General features: G+C 36.2%; 1 protein-coding gene across 5 annotated transcripts; it reads right to left on the reverse strand.

Moving 5' to 3' along the window:
• Positions 1–6,833: 6,833 nt before the first annotated feature.
• LOC147400354 (glucan endo-1,3-beta-glucosidase 4-like) lies at positions 6,834–15,221 on the reverse strand. 5 transcript variants are annotated; one of them, XM_086446004.1, is made up of 7 exons: positions 14,982–15,221; positions 14,749–14,792; positions 13,984–14,067; positions 11,273–11,381; positions 9,444–10,697; positions 7,302–7,329; positions 6,834–7,203 (listed from the first exon to the last, which is right to left on the reverse strand). In XM_086446004.1, the coding sequence occupies exons 4-7, from the start codon at positions 11,337–11,339 to the stop codon at positions 7,032–7,034; spliced, it is 1,521 nt and encodes a 506-aa protein (XP_086302130.1). In that variant the 5' UTR covers positions 11,340–11,381; positions 13,984–14,067; positions 14,749–14,792; positions 14,982–15,221; the 3' UTR covers positions 6,834–7,031. The 5 variants fall into 5 exon arrangements, with proteins under 5 accessions (XP_086302130.1, XP_086302132.1, XP_086302131.1 ...); XM_086446006.1 differs by lacking the exon at positions 13,984–14,067; XM_086446005.1 differs by lacking the exon at positions 14,982–15,221 and having other exon boundaries at positions 14,749–14,962.
• Between the last annotated feature and the right edge of the window lie 2,411 nt (positions 15,222–17,632).

Below are 17,632 nucleotides of genomic sequence, written 5' to 3' on the forward strand. Positions count from 1 at the left end.
GAAAGACAAATGAAAGGCATGAGGCAATATACTCAACACTGGAGAGATGCAATTGTTCAAGTAAAACCCCCTATGATCAAGTTAAAGATGAAGACTATTTTCATCTTAACACTGGTGCAACACTATTACACACATCACATCAAAACATACTATGGCTAGTTTAAATCATCATTGTAGATCACATGCAAGATAGAGGATTTGTTGAAATCAAGATTAATTATCAACTTTTCATTTCAATACTGGGGCAACACTATTACACACATCTCATCAGACATACTATGGCTAGTTTTTATCACCATTGCAGATCACGGACAAGATACAGGATGTGTTGAAATCAAGATTAATTACCAACCTTTCAGCAGTAGGTTGACAAACAACCTCATCTCCAGGTCCAAGGTATAGCAAGCCAATAAATGGGTTAAGGAAGAAGGAAGAGATCAAGTCAACATCCAACCAAATCGTTAATTATTTTCCCCTATGGCAGCAGTTCCAAGGCCTCCTACCCCACAAGTCTCCTTCCAAGCACCACCCATGATTCGACATTTTCAAGCACAACCACTGACGCAGTTAGTTCAAGCACAATCTGATGACATGCCCCCTTTGAACACCCCCCCCCCTTCAAAATTTTAGGTGATTTAGACACCCCTCTATCAAATTGAAGATACCTCTATCTGCAATTTGATGACATACCCCTTCAATCTTTTTCTTATTTACTAAACCAACGAAAAACAACTAAAGTACTTTCATTTCAACTTATAATGAAACATTCTAGATTTTATTCCTAAAACCAGTCATCTTCGAGCTTTTCAACATCTATAATAAATTATTTTAATTTTTTTAACCTCATCTTCCTATCTTGTTTGTTAGAGTTGAAGGTCAAAGTAGATTAATCTTAATAATGGAATTTAAGCTAAAAAAAATTATTCAAGAGGTTGAAGATGAAAATTTTGAGTAAAAGAAATCTATGGGTTTTTGGTTTCAAGTTAAAGAAAAAGGCAATGAGGTCATTCTGCATTAGTCTATTAAAGAAAAAAACTGCATATAGGCATTTTGGAAAATATTTGGTATACCCTATTGTAGAAGCTTTTTGAGCTTCCACTTGTCAAGATAAGAATTGTCTTATGAGTGTATGTTTGATATAAAGGTCTTCCTCTTTTGTTGGTTTTGACTTGGTTGACCTCTTGGGATGGTTGCTTTGATCTTGACCTAACCATCTTCCTTTTTTGTTGATGATGGTTGATCTTCGCTCTTTCTCCACTTCTTGGTCGATAGAAGGCAAGAAGAAGAGAATGATGAGGCCCAATGTTGTGCCTACCAAGAATGCTCTGATGGTCAAGTTAGTACTTAGATAGAAAAAAGATGAATGAAGAAGAAGATGAATAGTGTACATATATGGAGATCAGAACTCAACCAACCCACTTTTTAGTTTTGAGAATGTATACTTATAGTAAAGTCTTAGAAATAGGTGTCACCACATTACTTTTCCAGGTGCATGATGAAATGGGTATTGAGATGCACTTGAGTGCTTTGGAAGATGGGTCTATCACTTAGCAAACACTTGAGTATGATGTGTAAGTATTGCAAATCATTAATACAAAGTAGAGAAATGAAGAATTCTGACATGTGATGCCCCATCAATTTAATATGTGATGTCTTATCAATCTAATAAGATCTTGTAGGCATTTTAAAGGAAAAGATATGCTTGAATTAGGATACTTAATAAGGATTATTTATGTGCTAGGGACTAGGTCAGATATGAGCTCAGGATTAGATCATATATGAGCTCAAGATTAAGTCAGGTATGAGCTCGAGATTAGATTATATACAAACTAGGGATCAAATATGAACTCAGGATTATGTCAGGTATGAGCGATGGATCAGATTAGATACGAGCGAGGGATCAGATCAAATATGAGCTCGGGATTAGGTTCCTATGTGATCTCTCTGATGTAAATTACTTTAACATATTGATTTAAATAAGCTCGACAGCTCGGTCTCCGCCTTTTTTTAGAAGATAATTTCATATTTTAGGGGTACGTGTCACAATCTTAACGTGGTTACCACACCTATCTTTTAAAACTATTCTTCAACCTTACCATTTTATCCCAACCATTGGAATATGTATATAAGTATACATATTAGGATTTTGTGTTTCTTTATGAATTCTTTTTCTAGAGTGTTGTGTATATACATTCATATATTTCCGCAACCTATCACATGAAAATGTTCCTGAGAAAATAGATATCTTTGTAGAATGTTGTTGGTGTTTTGATTGCATAAAAGAAAATGTTAGGAACATGATTCCTACTAATTATATATAGAGTTTGTTGCTTATTTGAATTCTAGAGTTTGTTGCTTATTTGAATTCTATTTAGTTAGAAGTATTATTCCTATTCTTAGTATGAGTCTGATTTTAGGAGTCTTTGTTTATTTAAAGCAGGTCTGTAATAGATTTTCCAGCACAATTTTTCAATAAAAAATTAGTTTATTATACAATGAACGATTCTCCTTCTAAGTGAATTGACTCTAAGTATTTAGGCCTTGTCATTTGGTATCATAGACAGGTTTTAAATCTCTACCATGGTGACAATGAAGGAATTACATGATCGTTTTGAGCAATTTCTTCCCCAGTACAAACAACATCAGGATCGTATGCACTCGGAGAGTCAAAAAATCCTGTCTTCCATCCATGATCTCACTTTGGCTGTCCAATCTATCAAACAACAGTCGAAGGAGTGAGTTGCACCGCCACAACGTGAAGTTCCTGACCCTCCTCCACCAACACCACGCCTAGCCTCCCAAATTATAAATGCCTCGCTCTTGTAGAACAAAAGAAACGATGAGAGAAAGGCTTATGCTTCAATTGTGATGACAATTCAAGCCCGGACATCAATGTAAAACACCACAACTCCTACTTCTGGATGCAACTGAGCCATACGAGGAACATTCAAGTGGGGATCTTGATTCTGCTCTTGGCCACCCAACCAATCCAGAAATTTCCATCCATGCTACTATTGCCACAATTCGATCAGTTACTATGAGGATTATGGGCTACTTGAAGAAACGAATGGTTACAGTGCTAATCAATTCTGGTTCAACCCATAATTTTCTACCTCTTTCATTGGCAAAACATTGTGGGTGTACGGTACAACACACAAATCCACTACAAGTCATGCTTGCCGATAGTGGATTTCTTCAAAGTCTCGGCAAGTGCAAAGAAGTTCACATATGTTTACAGGGATTTAATTTCACATCCGAATCTTTTCTTCTTCCTGTAAATGGATGCGACATTGTTTTGGGTGCTCAGTGGCTACGTTCCTTGGGTCTCATTGCATGGAACTTTGCTAACTTAACGATGCATTTCAAGGTGAATGAGACTACATACACATTAGTTAGTGAGGGGTCTCCATCCGCTTTGGTTACCAGTCAAAGTTCCATCCAAATGCCTTCTCCTCCAAGAGCATCAATGGTATTATTTTGCAATTGGAAACGACATCAGTGGAGAATAGTGTAAGCCTCATTCCTCCACCAATTATCATCACATTGAGTAATTTGTCAGATGCGTTCGGCGACCCCTTCGGTTGTACGCAGGTTAATGTTTGACCATACCGGTATCTGCACTTTCAGAAAAATGAGATCAAACGCTTGGTAAAAGAATTGCTTGACCTTGGTCTCATCCATCCTAGCTCGAGAGCCCTTTCTCATCGCCTGTGTTACTTGTTCGTAAAAAGGATGGATCTTGGTGGATGTGTGGCCTATCATTCCCTCAACTTTGTGTTGGTAAAAGATCGCTACCCTATTCCTATTATTGATGAATTACTTGATCAACTGCATGGTGCCACAATTTTCTCAAAGTTGGATCTTCAATCGGGTTATCACCAAATTAGGGTCAATGATTAAGATATTTCCAAAATCACTTTTTGAACCCACAACAGCCATTATGAATTTTTAGTCATGCCCTTCGGTCTTTCCAAAGCACCAACAACTTTCCAAAGCTTTATGAACGATGGTTATGTAAGGTAGATATTCTTTTAGCACATTTACGTAAGTCTGTGCTTGTTTTTTTCCACAATATACTTATTCATAGCACTTCTTTGGAGGAAACATGTGCAACATCTATCGCCGGTCCTTGGTTCTCTTATTCAACACAAATTATATGCCAAAACATCCAAATGCTTATTTGGTCAAAATTTTGGTGATTACTTGGGCCACATTATTTCAGCTGATGGTGTAGCAGTTGATATGAAAAAAATTCGAAGTATGGTTGATTGGCCAACCCCTCAAACGCTAAAAGGACTAAGGGGCTTCTTGGGATTAATTGGTTATTATCGTAAATTTTTCAAGGATTATGGTAAGATTAGTGCTCCAATAAATAATCTTCTAAAAAGGGACTCCTTTCTTTGGAATGATGAGGTCGATCATGCCTTTTTGAAACTGAAACTTGCTATGACTACTACCCCGATTCTTGCCTCAACAGATTTTTCTAAGCCACTTAGGCTTGAATGTGATGCTTCAGGTGAGGGAATTGGGGTTGTTTTAATGCAAGAAGGTCAACCCTTGCTTTTCTTAGTAAAGCCCTTTCAGGTAAAAATTTGAATTTGTCTATCTATGATAAGGAGATGCTGGTTATTGTCGTTGTGGTCAATAAATGGCAACATTATTTGTTGGGTCGACACTTCAAAATAATGATCGACCATCATAATTTGAAATATTTTTTGGAGCAACACATTACTTCTCTTGAGCGACAAAAATGGGTGACTAAACTACTTGGCTATGACTATGAGACCATTTATCACAAAGGTTTTGAAAATTCAGAGTTCATTATTCATGTTATTTCTTCGCAGATTTTCTCTGGTATCGATGCCATTGTACATGAGCGCCATAATGATCCCAATTTGGCTTCCATTATTCAATGCATCCAGCATAATTCAACTCCCAAGGCTTTTTATTCATATGACAATGGTGTATCACGTCATAAAGGTCAGATCGTGGTCTCCCCTTCCTCTTCTAAGATATTACATGAGCTCCAAGCAACCCCTCAAGGAGGCCATTCAGGTTTTCAACGAACTTACAAGCGTGTTTCTCAAAAAATTTATTGGCTCGGATTAAAAGAGGCAGTTAAATCATTTGTTGCTGCTTGTGATGTGTGCCAAAGAAGCAAAGCTGAAGCAATTGCTCCACCCGGCCTTCTTCAACCTTTAACTGATTCCTGATGATGTTTGGATGGACTTATCCATGGATTTTATTGCACACTTCAGTGCACTTTCCCATCCATATTCAACGGCCACTGTTGCCAATATTTTTGCTCGGGATATTGTTCTTCTTCATGGTATGCCATGTTCTATCGTTAGTGATCGTGTCCCCATTTTTCTCTGTAATTTGTTTACTTTGCAAGAAACTCAATTATGTTGTAGTTCTGCTTATCATCCACAATTGATGGTCAAACCCAGGTCACAAATTATACCCTTGAAACTTATCTTTGTTGCTTCGTTGGAGATCAACCATACCATTGGGTTAATTGGCTTCCTTGGACAGAATGGTGGTACAACACCTCTTATCACTCCGCTATGAAGATGACATTGTTTCAAGCCCTTCATAGTAGGCCACCACCTTCCATTTCTTCTTATTTATCGGGCACTACTGTTGTTCAAGCCATTGGTAGTACTTTTTGCGGAATCGGGATCACATTTAAAAAAATCTCAAGGAAAGATTGCAATCTACATAGGCCCACATGAAATTCTATGTAGACCGCAACCAACGATTCTTTCCAGATAGACGATTGGGTTTTCCTCCAACTTGAGCCTTATAGGAAACTATCCTTGGCTCCCCCAGGCAACACAAAACTCTCTCCACAATTCTATGGACATTTTCATATCATCCAAAAATCTGATCAGTTTCTTATAAATTGGATCTTCGTCCCGGTTGTCACATTCATCCGATTTTCCATGTGTCACATTTGAAGAAGAAAATAAGCGACCAAATCACTCCAGTTGCTCATCTTCCACCTATTTCAGATACTGGTTCTTTCTCATGGCGTCCTGCAAAGATTCTTGATCGTGACATTTTAAAGAAACATAACTGTGTTGTCACTCGTTTGTTAATACAATGGGAAGATCACTCCCCGAAGGAAGTAACTTAAGAAGACTATTATGAGTTCCACACCCGTTTTCCAAAATTTCCAACTTGAGGACAAGTCAGTTTTCATGGGCAGAGGGATGTTAGGGACCGGATTCCTACTAATTATCTATAGAGTTTGTTGCTTATTTGGATTTTATTTAGTTAGAAGTATTATTTCTGTTCTTAGTATGAGTCTATTTTTAGGAGTCTGTTTATTTCCAGAGTATATTAGTAGTAGGAGTCTTTGCTTATTTAAAGAGGTCTGTAATAGATTTTCCAGTAGAATTTTTCAATAAAAAATTAGTTTAATATACGAGGAACGATTCCCCTTCTAAGTGAATCGACTCTATAGGGTTTAGGCCCCCTATCAGACAATGTTAAAAAGAGAATAGCTTTTGAGTTTTGGTTGTCTTCTATGGGGCTAGATTAGAGAGTATCTTCCCAACAAGAAGTGAAAGCCATTTCCAAATGTTAAAAAAGAATGATTTTCCCATGAAATCCCTAATCAATAAATCATACACCAACAAATCATATTTTTCTATCAAAAACCTTTTCCCGTGTAATCATAATAGACATTGAGTGTCCCCATTTAAAGGATTTCCCAAGAGGAAGGTGGTTTGTGTTTGTTGTGTGCTACTTATCTTTCTGATTCCATTTTGTGCCTCCGTTTTCGTTTTTCTTAAATAAACTTTTATATCTATAAAAAAACATTGAAGTGTACAAGAACAGCATAGAGGTCTTACAGTTTCTCGAAGTGTATACAAGTGAACCCAAGAGACAAAGATTCAACATGATAAACTGAAAATAAACAACAAGCAAATGAACATTCAACCATTGTTGAGTGTCATCGAGCTCGCTTCCCTCTATAAGCTTTATACAAGACTTCAATCTCCACATTATCGATTTCAAACTGATCAAACCAATGCAAAATCATACAGATATAGTCTCCAAAGTTGGATAAGTGTAAGTATTGCTGGGATCAGAAATGCTATCTCAGAGACCCGCAGTTGTGAACCCTTTCCACTCGGACTAACAGGTCCGAAAGCAGAGGAAGGCATTATAACCGCACTTGTATTCGAACTCGAACTGTTTCAAAAGAATAGATATTTTAGAACAAACACCTAAAAGCCATTAGAATTTTAAAGGAGTGGATCAACTAGAGAGAAATTCAAAGAAATTCTTACCTTCCTGCGAAAACACATGATTTGTGGCCTGCAAAGAGGGGGACCCCATAAGAAAAATAAGAAGCATGTTGATATAAAACTTGAGTTTTAAAGAAGGACAACAAATAGAAATTCAGACATAGAAAAAGGCAGATATATTCTTAGAAAAAACTAGTTGAGTGGGAACATGATGTACGACCAATGCAAATGCTATATTTTGAATAAGAGAGCTTACATTGCCACACCAACATTTTTTTTCAGAACAACAAATGGCTAAACCAAAATATATGTCTGGGGTGCAGATAACCATTCTATTTTGCTGTGACTGCACCCATCTCCATTTCTTCTTCAAAAAATGTTTTCGATTTGCCTCTACTGAGGTGAGAAAAGCTCTTCAAGCTATAAATGGACTGGTTATGAAGTGGGAGTGATCAAGGAAGAAATCGAAGGTTTGCTACTGTCAATTTTCATCACAGCCTTCTTGTTTCAGAATCTTTTTCTTTTCTTTTCGTTTTTTTTCTTGTTTTGCATGTCTACATCCTTACTTGGTTTGTTGTATAATTTCACTAATTTTTGTTTTATTAAAAAAGAGACTGACGATGCAAGTGCTATACAATAATCATGTAATATTGTAAAATACAGTAGCCAGGAGATCAAGTCTTCCCACCCATAACTGTTTAACCCGATACACTTCTTTGTGGTGGCAGCGCATATCCACAGGGATTAGTCCCACTTTAAAAGTGGTGGGGACACCCTATTGCATCAAATATACACATACACTAAAGGGGGTAAAAGTGGAAAAAAAATAAAGTTAAGGGGTATTATTAAAAATTCTCGAGGTTAAAGGGTAAAATATGAAAAATAATAAAGTGAGTTAAAAGAGTAAAAGATGAAATATAGTAGAGTTAGAGGGGCTAAAGAGGAAAATTAATAAAGTGGGCCCCGCAAAAGCTTTTGTTGGATGGGATGTTTATCCCAACTGGATAGAAGTTCGTCCCCCACAAAAGTGGGCCCTACAGTTGTGTGTATATATATGGGGGATGCTAACATCCCATACCTCATGAGGATATTAGCATTCTCCACCACATTTTTTTTTCAATAATTCCCCTACCCATTTTGTCTTTTAGGGAAAAAGACAAGGGTATATTGGTCTTTTCATAATAAATGCTTGTCTTTTATACAATAAATGCTACTTAGTCTTTGGATTTAAATGTCTTATTTGTATTAAATACTTTGACTATCAATGAAAACAAACATTTATTATGTAAAAGACAAACATACCACAATCTTTTTCACTAAAAGACAAAATGGGTAGGGGTATTATTGGGAAAAAAATATGGTCAAGAATGCTAATGTCCCTATGAGGTCATGAACGTTAGCATTGCCATATATCTATCTATCTATCTATCTATATTGCAAAATACAGCAAAGCCAATGTTTTTAAATGCATTGGAAGCTTATTCCTTGAAACGAGACTCTCATAAAACATCTCAAGGCTTTGGGGAAAGGCTCTTCTCCCCCAAGGCTTACACCTCTGCCTCACTCAAAGTGAACATGCCTCTTTACTAAGGTGTAAGTCCTATGGGAATGTGATGTATTCTATTTTTTTGTTCTCTATTTTTTGCAGTAGCATATTACATAACAGTGTTAATAACTACAAAGTTGTCTCTGTTATAACGTTCAATTTACATACAATATCTGGCCTTTCTTCCACTAGTTTTTGTTTTTCCCTATCTATTTTTCTCTCTATATTGGACCTATACCTTAACTTTTTCATCTAGTATCAGGATGGTGTTATGTTTTTTAGTTAAATTGGTTGTAACACTTAAAAGTGTTTCTTTTTCGTTTGATGGATTAAAACTTGGAGTATGGAAGATGGGTAAAATTTTATTTAATTGATGAGTTTTAAATTTGGTGCATATTAAACTTTGAAATGTGAAGTTGTGACTTGTCATTCTATTTTTTGAGATTTTTCTCTTTTATTAAAATTTGTACTATTTATTTGTTTGTAAATTTACTAGTCATCTATTCCAAAAATGCATGCTCTAGACGATTATGCCTCAAGCCTCAAGGCTTTGGCGAAGTGGAAGCACCTTAAATTTTAACTCTTTTAACATTTGAAAAAAAAATTAATTAATTAAATAATAAGGCATCGTGGCTTACTGGGATCAATAGTAGTTGTCGTGGCTGTACCACCAAAGTCACATGTCGCACCAGCACTCTTCATTTTTTGGTAATAATCATTGTAAGCATAGGAAGCATGGCTCAGGAGGGTGTCAGGCTCATAACAAGGCTGTCCCTCTTGAATGGCATTGCAATTTGCCTGCCCAGGCCCACAAGCCCAGTCCAGACCAGCTTCCAACGCAGTAGGATCAGCGTCTTCTTTTGCCATGCAGAACACCCCAGCCCCTGATGAGTTCCCATTAATCTTATCCGAAGCACTCAAACTCAAAGAATATACTTGAGTCCCATTCATATAGAACACACCCCAATTCTTCTCAGATATGGGCCCTGGCCTCTTATTCTCATTGAATAGCTCATATATGTATGTGCTGACAGGGATAGATGGCTGACTAGGTGGGCCCGAATTATTGAGCACTCTCCGTATCAAGTTGTTGTTGTAGGTCTCCGCGTTCTCTACCGTTGCATCAGGTTCATTGGCTCCACCAAGCCAAGGCCATCCTGATTCTGTCACAATGACGGGAATCCCAGAAAAATTGAATGCCTCCATGGAATAATAAGCCGCATCAACCATCGCATCAAACATGTTGGTGTAACGAAAAACCGTATTGGGGTCAACAATTTGTTTGGTCTTAGGGAGTGGACGAAAAAGGGCATAATCAATCGGGAAAATGCCATCTCCATCAACGTAACCATAGTAAGGGTGGGCATTCAACATGTAAAACGATCCCGTGTTTTTCAAAAATCGGAGGAATTGGTACATAGTAGTGTTCCACGAGGAATCAAAGTTAGCAGTAGAGGGAGGGAAAGGTTTAGGGATCAAGTCCATTGATTGGGGACTCGAGACTTTGACTTGGAAATTTAAGTTTGAAGCTACCAGAGCACGGTGAAGGTAGCTCATTGCGAGAACCAAGAGGGAACCAGAGTTGGGTATAGTAGTTAGGACCTCACTACCTACAGAAATGGCTGTGATATTGGTTGCTGGAAGGTATGCAGCGACGTTCTTATTGATCCAAGCTGCAGCAGCTGATGCGGATTTTCCAAGGCCTAGCAACTCGTCATTGGTGACCCCCACGATGACTTCAATCCCAGTGTTTGCTAGGGCATTTAACATGTGATGGTCAGCATCGAAGAGCCGGATGTGAGTGATCTGATGAACTTTAAGGATTGATACTATATCCGTTGCTGGAGGCAAGTTTGATATATCAGTGCCAATGTTTATTCCAACGAATGCACCTGGAAATTTCAAAAAATCTCAAATCAGCAATATGAGGGAAATATAAAACCATGAAAAAGGAAAGAAAAACAATAAAGATAACTGGAGAGAGCGGCCACTGGAACATAAATGGGGCTTAGGAAGAAATCACGTAATAGCTTCTAAGTGAAAGGAATAAAAGTGGTGAAATCTATATGTTTCGAGTTGAAAAAGGAAAGAAAAAAAAAATTGAAAATATATACATATAAATAATTTGTCAAAGAGAATCATGTTCTAATTCCCAAGGGGCCCATTCAGAACAAGAAAGTAGAAGAAATCCTGCAAAACACTCATCCATCTAAATGGAAACTAACAAATCAGTCAAACAATCAAGGAAAGGTATCAGCGAACTTCTTTGTGATAAGTAAAGTTTCAAGAAACTTAAAGCTGAATGAATCAATTACTCACAGATCTAGCTAAAAGGAAATTATTGAACAAGTGCAAAGTAAAGAAGTAGGCGCGTCTGAACCTCTAATCTAACCTTGTTTAAGGAGAAAGCTCAACTCTATTAATAAAAAGCTGTAGAATAAAAGCTTCCAATAAAACGCCAAAATACCTGATGCATCTGTGGACATAAACATTAGAAGCAGAAAAATTATCTTTCTCCATTTTTCAAGGAACATCGAGCCCAGAAACGTTACTAGATACCTTCACCTCTTCTGTACCTTTAAAAATACACAGAAACATTTGAATTTTCAGAACTCCAAAATTCAGAGAAACACAAGCAAATAAGTAAGCTACTGAAAAACTAGGATTTTTCCTCGATGAGAACCATGGTTTAAAATCACATTTCGTTCGGTTAGAGAAAACCAAACTATTCTCATCCGAAACATTCAATGTTTCGGGCCGGTTTTGGCCTAAATCGGAATGTCAGAGATATGGAAGGGACCCACACAATTTGTCAATTTTCAAAGGACTTCAAACTTAGACTGGGAGCTACTCATAACCAGAATAAATATCTGAATCATACAAAGCAAATCACAAATGGCAATCAAATTTACTTTGACAAATAATGGTTAGGTTTCAAGAAAGGGGAAAAAACGACAAATTGTTTTTATTGACTTGTAAAGGCATATGATAAAGTCCCCACAGAGTTAATTTAGTGGGTTTTAAGACAAAGGAGGCCCAATTCGAATGAGTATATTGGTAGTATTTAGGACAAGTATGATGGTTAGTAGTGAGATTAGGAAGTTTCCAGTTACAGTGGTTTTGCACCAGGGATCAAAACCAAGTCCATACATTTTTGCACTATTTTTTTTTTTTGAAAGGTCAACAGGGTTAAGGCAGACCCAGACCAGCTACAACCGCAGAAAGAGCAGACCTCTAGAATCCTGGGAAAGAAGAGAAACTAGGGAGGGTATGGAGCCACAAACGATCTCCATCCATCCTACATTAGAAAGGGAGGAAGCAAGGACGTCAGCAAACTTGTTAGCCTCCCTAAAAACATGCAAATACTTGACTTTGTGGAAGTTGGCTGTAAGCCTCTCAATCAACAAAACAAGGTGAAGCACGCACCAAGGGGCACTCCATTTATCTTTCAAGACATTGATAGCCAGGTTCGAGTCAGATTGAACCTGAATTCTAGAGTAACCTCTCGAGCAAGCAAGCCAAAGACCATGAATGATACCTTGTAACTCGTGGTGGATTACAGATTTCAGGTCCCCTAGTTATTAATGGATCAATTGCTCATATTCAAGGAATAATCTAATGTTATATATTATTTGTTGATGATGTGGTTTTAATTGATGAAACTAGGGAAAGAATGTATTCAAAACTAGAACTATAGCAGGAAAGGTTAGAAGTTAGAATCCTAAGTTTTTAACATAATTGCAAAAAATGGTAATCCTAAGAAAGACAAAATCATAATGAGACCATTTGAGAATAAATATATGAAAATCCACCCCCCTGACTAAAGCTTTGACCTAAGATAAGAGTGTAATAGAAAAATAAAACTTGTGTGGCTGACCCCAACATTTGGGTTAAGCCTTAGTTGGTGTATCTCGGTTAGGTAATTCATAAAGAGGAGAGAATGGGGAAGATTTTTCCCATAGAACTAGAACCAGATTGCTAAAGTGGAGATGCTTCTCATTGTTATTTGACTGGTGCATAGCATATTAGCAATCATATGCACTAGAAACTTTATTAAATGGTAATAAGCCCAACTCTATTTTACAGAATGTTGAGAAATCAAGAATCAACATGACATGTTCATTGAATGAGCACAGCCGAGATGGTAATGTTGAGATGGAAAAATCAAAAAAGTAGGAAAGGGAACTTAAAAATGAATGTACCTAAGAGAACCCAGCACGCATAGTAAAATTAAGAGAATCAATTACCAATCAAAAAACAAGTAAATCAAGAAGTCAATTGAGATGTGATGGTAGTGTACAATGAAGACCAATGATCCCAACACTAAGAACATTCAAGTTAAAAGGCTCTAGAAGAATGAACCCAAAAAAGGGAATAATTTGAGGTAATGAGAAAGAGGATTGAAACACATACTTTGATAAAAGACGGGCGGAGCTAGTAAGGAGCCAGTGGGGGCAATTAATTTTAGATACCCTTGTATTTTTAACTGATGACATTGCCCCTACTTACTCACCTCTCTCCAATTTTTGCCCCCTCCCTTAATTTTTTGAAGATGACATTGCCCCTTGACTTGAGCCTTCTCTCATAGACTAATTGGAAATGACCTAAATACCTTTTTCTTCAACGTCTAACAAAAAATCTATGAATTTTCTCCCCAAAACCATTTGACTTCAAGCACTACAACCTTAGCATTGACTATACATTGCCCCCACTGCAAGAAAATCCTGGCTCCACCTCTGAAAAAAGATATGGCACTTGAAAGATCTAAATGAAAGAGTATAATTTATTTTGCCAATCCAACTATAAATAGTTGGGATTTCATTTTTCTTTTTTTGTGACTATTGTCAAAACAAAGAATCAATACATTTTCTCTGGAAACCCTAACTTAGACAAATGGATTTAGAAGTAGAAATGGCCAAAGTTAACCAACAGAGACAGACACACAACAGCATGAACAAGATAACAGTAAAATGCGACATTTCATGAATGGCCAGATTAAAAATTAAATAAAAATAAGAATTCAGAAGTATTTTGTAATGAATATAAATATAAGAATTAACTCATAGTGAAGCAAATGGAGAAGGTCAATTCAAAAGAACTGAAAGAGTTAAAAAGTCCAGCATACAGAACAATATGAAGAACAGAAGCAAAAGACAGATAACTTGGCTCGCTCATCACCTGAGTTGTTTCTGTGGAGAAGGCAAAGCTTTTTTTGGATCGGTTTTTTTAATTTTTTTTTCCGATGGGTAAGAGCAGACCAAGCTGACCAAGGAGATCAAGATTTCAAAAGTTAACAAATGAATAACAATAAATGCCCAGTAAAGACCTAATTTGTCGACGGAGGTGATTTTACAGCTTAGATATTAACACATTTTGATATAGGCAAACAGATCTCAGCTTTTAGTGTGAAAAAGATACCGAGGACACACTTCACAGTTGAAGAGTTTTTTTGGGTCTCCCTTTCACAAAAACTTGTGGAACTTACACAGCAAGCAAATAAGGTGTAGTAAAGAGTTTAAAGGAGACAATGTGCGATTCAACCAAGATTTTCAGTAATCTCGCATAAAACTGCTACAAAATGCAATAATTTTAGTTCAACATGAAACCTCTCTTGTTCACCCATCCTGACAACAAAAAATTACAGTATGATTTCTAGAGAAAATAGATGTCAAAGTTTTCCATATTTCTAAAACAGGACCACATATCTGAAAATGGACATAAATCTGAGTTAATTGACCTATTTATTTTCATCTAAAATCAAAAATAAATAAATAAATAAATACAGGACTTCCAAGTCATTACAGGAACAAAGAAAAAATAAACAAAAAAAAATACTGAAACCCAATGCAGGAAGAACCTTAACTCATACAACCCAAAATCTAAAACCCATCAAAATTCAAACTACCCAAATGTAGATAACAAGAAAAAATGAGCAAAAAGTACCTGATCTAACTTCCCCAATTCAGAAAAGGCAGCTGTCCACCAGCCTTCAAAAATCATTCCAAATTCTCAAAATACATTACAACAGGGATACAAGTAAAGGAACAAATATCTATATAGAATCCAGAAAGAGTTTAAAATCTACCAAACTAAAGCTGCACTGTGGAACCTGAACGGTTGAAGAAACTTAAAAAAGAGTAGTGGAATAACAAGTATACAAATAAATAAATAAATACCTCTAATATTATTAACCTCTTCTACTAATCCAATCTCAGCTCTTGTTTAACAAGACAAACCTTTTAAGTTTCTTGTTTTTATTTTATTTTTTTATGCAAATCCATAACATGTAAGAATATCTCTCTCTCTCTCTCTCTCTCTCTCTCTACAAAAGTATCATTTGTTTGTAGAATCTTCATTTTCTTCTCGGGTTCATTTTCATCTCAAAACCTCAAAAGACATGAAAAGCAGTGGGAAAGGCTCACCCTCAGCCACAAGTCCACAATCATGCCAATAGTGAAGGAATATGAAAAGATTTTTAAATTTGATTAGTGATGAATTCTCTAGATTTACTTAATTGGTTTGGAAACCAAATGGGTTCACAAGGCCCATACTTTGGACATAAATGATTTTTGTTGGACCAAAAAACATGCCCAGTAGGCCCATCCATGGTTTCAAAATTCGGCCAATCCAATCCTGGTCTGATTTGAGTGAGTTACAACAAGATCGTCTGCATCCAAGAGATTTTCAACTTTGAATCAAAACCTTTTTGATTCGACTAATATCAATCCAAATGGACCAATTCTCAAAAAAACTGGGATGCTTTTTGATATTTTGATCTATTTTAAGCTGCATTTGAAAACAGATAATTCATTTTGAGAGTTGGACTTCCATGAGTGCAACTCTTAAATGTTGAAAGTGATAGTTAATTATAACTATAGTATTTAGGTGGTTATCAGAGTTGTAAAAATCTCAAACTTCATAAGACCTTTATTTTTGAAAATTGATATTATCTTCACAAAAAAAATTTAACAATATTAGATTTGATAAAATCATTGTCATTCATTTATATCTCTTTTCAAACACAGAGTTAGTGCTTTTTCACATATATAAATAATTTTAGAAAATAAAATATATGTTATTGATCTAAAAGGAAAATTTAAGAGTAGGTTTATAGCAAGAAAAGAAAAAAAAAATGCCAAAAAGGGGTCCAAGTCGATCAATTTTTTTGAGAAAACTAGGTGGCAAGTAAACCTATTTAGATCAATTTTTAACATCTATTAACGATTTTGAAGAAGGAAACTATATTTTATTTGTATAGAAATAGAATGAGATTTTGATTGTAACATCTATTAATCTAATTTACAGAAAGAAAGAAAGAAACCATTAATTAGCCCATGTCCTGTTAACTCACATGGATAAGATGAGGAAAATGAGTCAATAAGAGACCATTATAAATTTTCCCATTAATGCTGCAACAAAATTCAACTAGGGTGTGTGGGCATTATTCATAACTTGGTTCTTGGACACATGCATGACTTGGCTCCAACCCAACCCAACCCAACCCAACCCAATTAATCTATCTTTTTTAACAAGCAAATTATTAGCGTGGGACCTACAATTCCCCATTTTAAGAAAGAAGAAAAGAAAAAGAAACTAACAAAGGGCAAAGGGCATGTGGTTTGGTGCCCACCAACTCATTCATGCTTTTCCCACTTTTTGGTGGATTAGATGAAATATTCTTAGATTCTAGCCATGTGTAACATGATGAAAAATTGATCAAATCCAACTGTTCGTCTTAATGAAAGTAAGAGATGGATATAAATGGGGCACAATTGATGTGCCAAGTGGCAGCTTTGTTTGTGGGATCTTTGAATCGTTAAATATCTAGGGATGCGAGCCTTGATTCATTATGAAGTTTTGAAATGGCCACAGAGAAAAACAACACCTTAGCTGGAAAAAGTAAGCCATAGTGAAAGCCAAATGTCAAAAAGTTTTTCTACTTTTGTGTCTCGATTCTCGTAACAAAGATTTCATGTCGTAGCAGATTCTCTGATGTCATAATTCATAAGCGAAGCAAGGCGAGTCCAAGTTTTGGATGGAGCACCGAAAGACAGACTAGTGTTATCAATCAGGTCAGGGTCCCACACACACAAGAAAAATAAGAGGTTAGATTTGAGAATTTATACCTACCGGGCGTTTTCAAGCCATTATTATATGGGCAAGGCAATTTTTTGCTACCTAAGACAAATTACCAGAGAAAGGAGCTCATTTTCTAAAACATAAAGAGCAAAAATTATAGGTCCCACGGAGTTTCCGTATAGCCAATCTAATTGGTTGTTAAATCATATACTTGATTAGTCCAGATCTAAAGTTATCAGATGTGATCCGGTCAACTGATATCCCTAAATCAATCTAATCTAATCTTTTTTGTATAATCTCAATTATAAGGAAAGTTTCATAATATCCTCTTAAGGAGGAGGGAGTGGGTATTAACGTTTAAGGTACGGAAATTTGTCATGGTTTGAGAACACCTTGATAGCCTTTCAAAACCCAGTTTAAATCCTACCAACTGTTTTAAAATTAGATTTTATATAACCAAACACATTGATTATCCAAAATATTATTCAGGACACTTGGTTTCGAAGCATTCATCTTCATATCCTTTCTCAGTATCTCATTGATATTTTCATGAGTTTTCAATTAATAACAAACTCGTTAGTTTTAAAAAAAATCTTTTAACATATTATAATATACATTTAGTCTTTACATGATGATCTCCTCCTTAACCCACTCATCCCATCCATCTCTTTGCTCGCATTCTATGAACCATGGACCAAAATGAGTCTGTGAGAGGAGCTCTGGTTTAGCGTCTCAATCCCCAAAATAT

This window comes from Akebia trifoliata, chromosome 6 (assembly GCF_017979445.1).
Source record: "Akebia trifoliata isolate Shusen 1 chromosome 6, ASM1797944v1, whole genome shotgun sequence".
NCBI lineage: Eukaryota > Viridiplantae > Streptophyta > Magnoliopsida > Ranunculales > Lardizabalaceae > Akebia > Akebia trifoliata.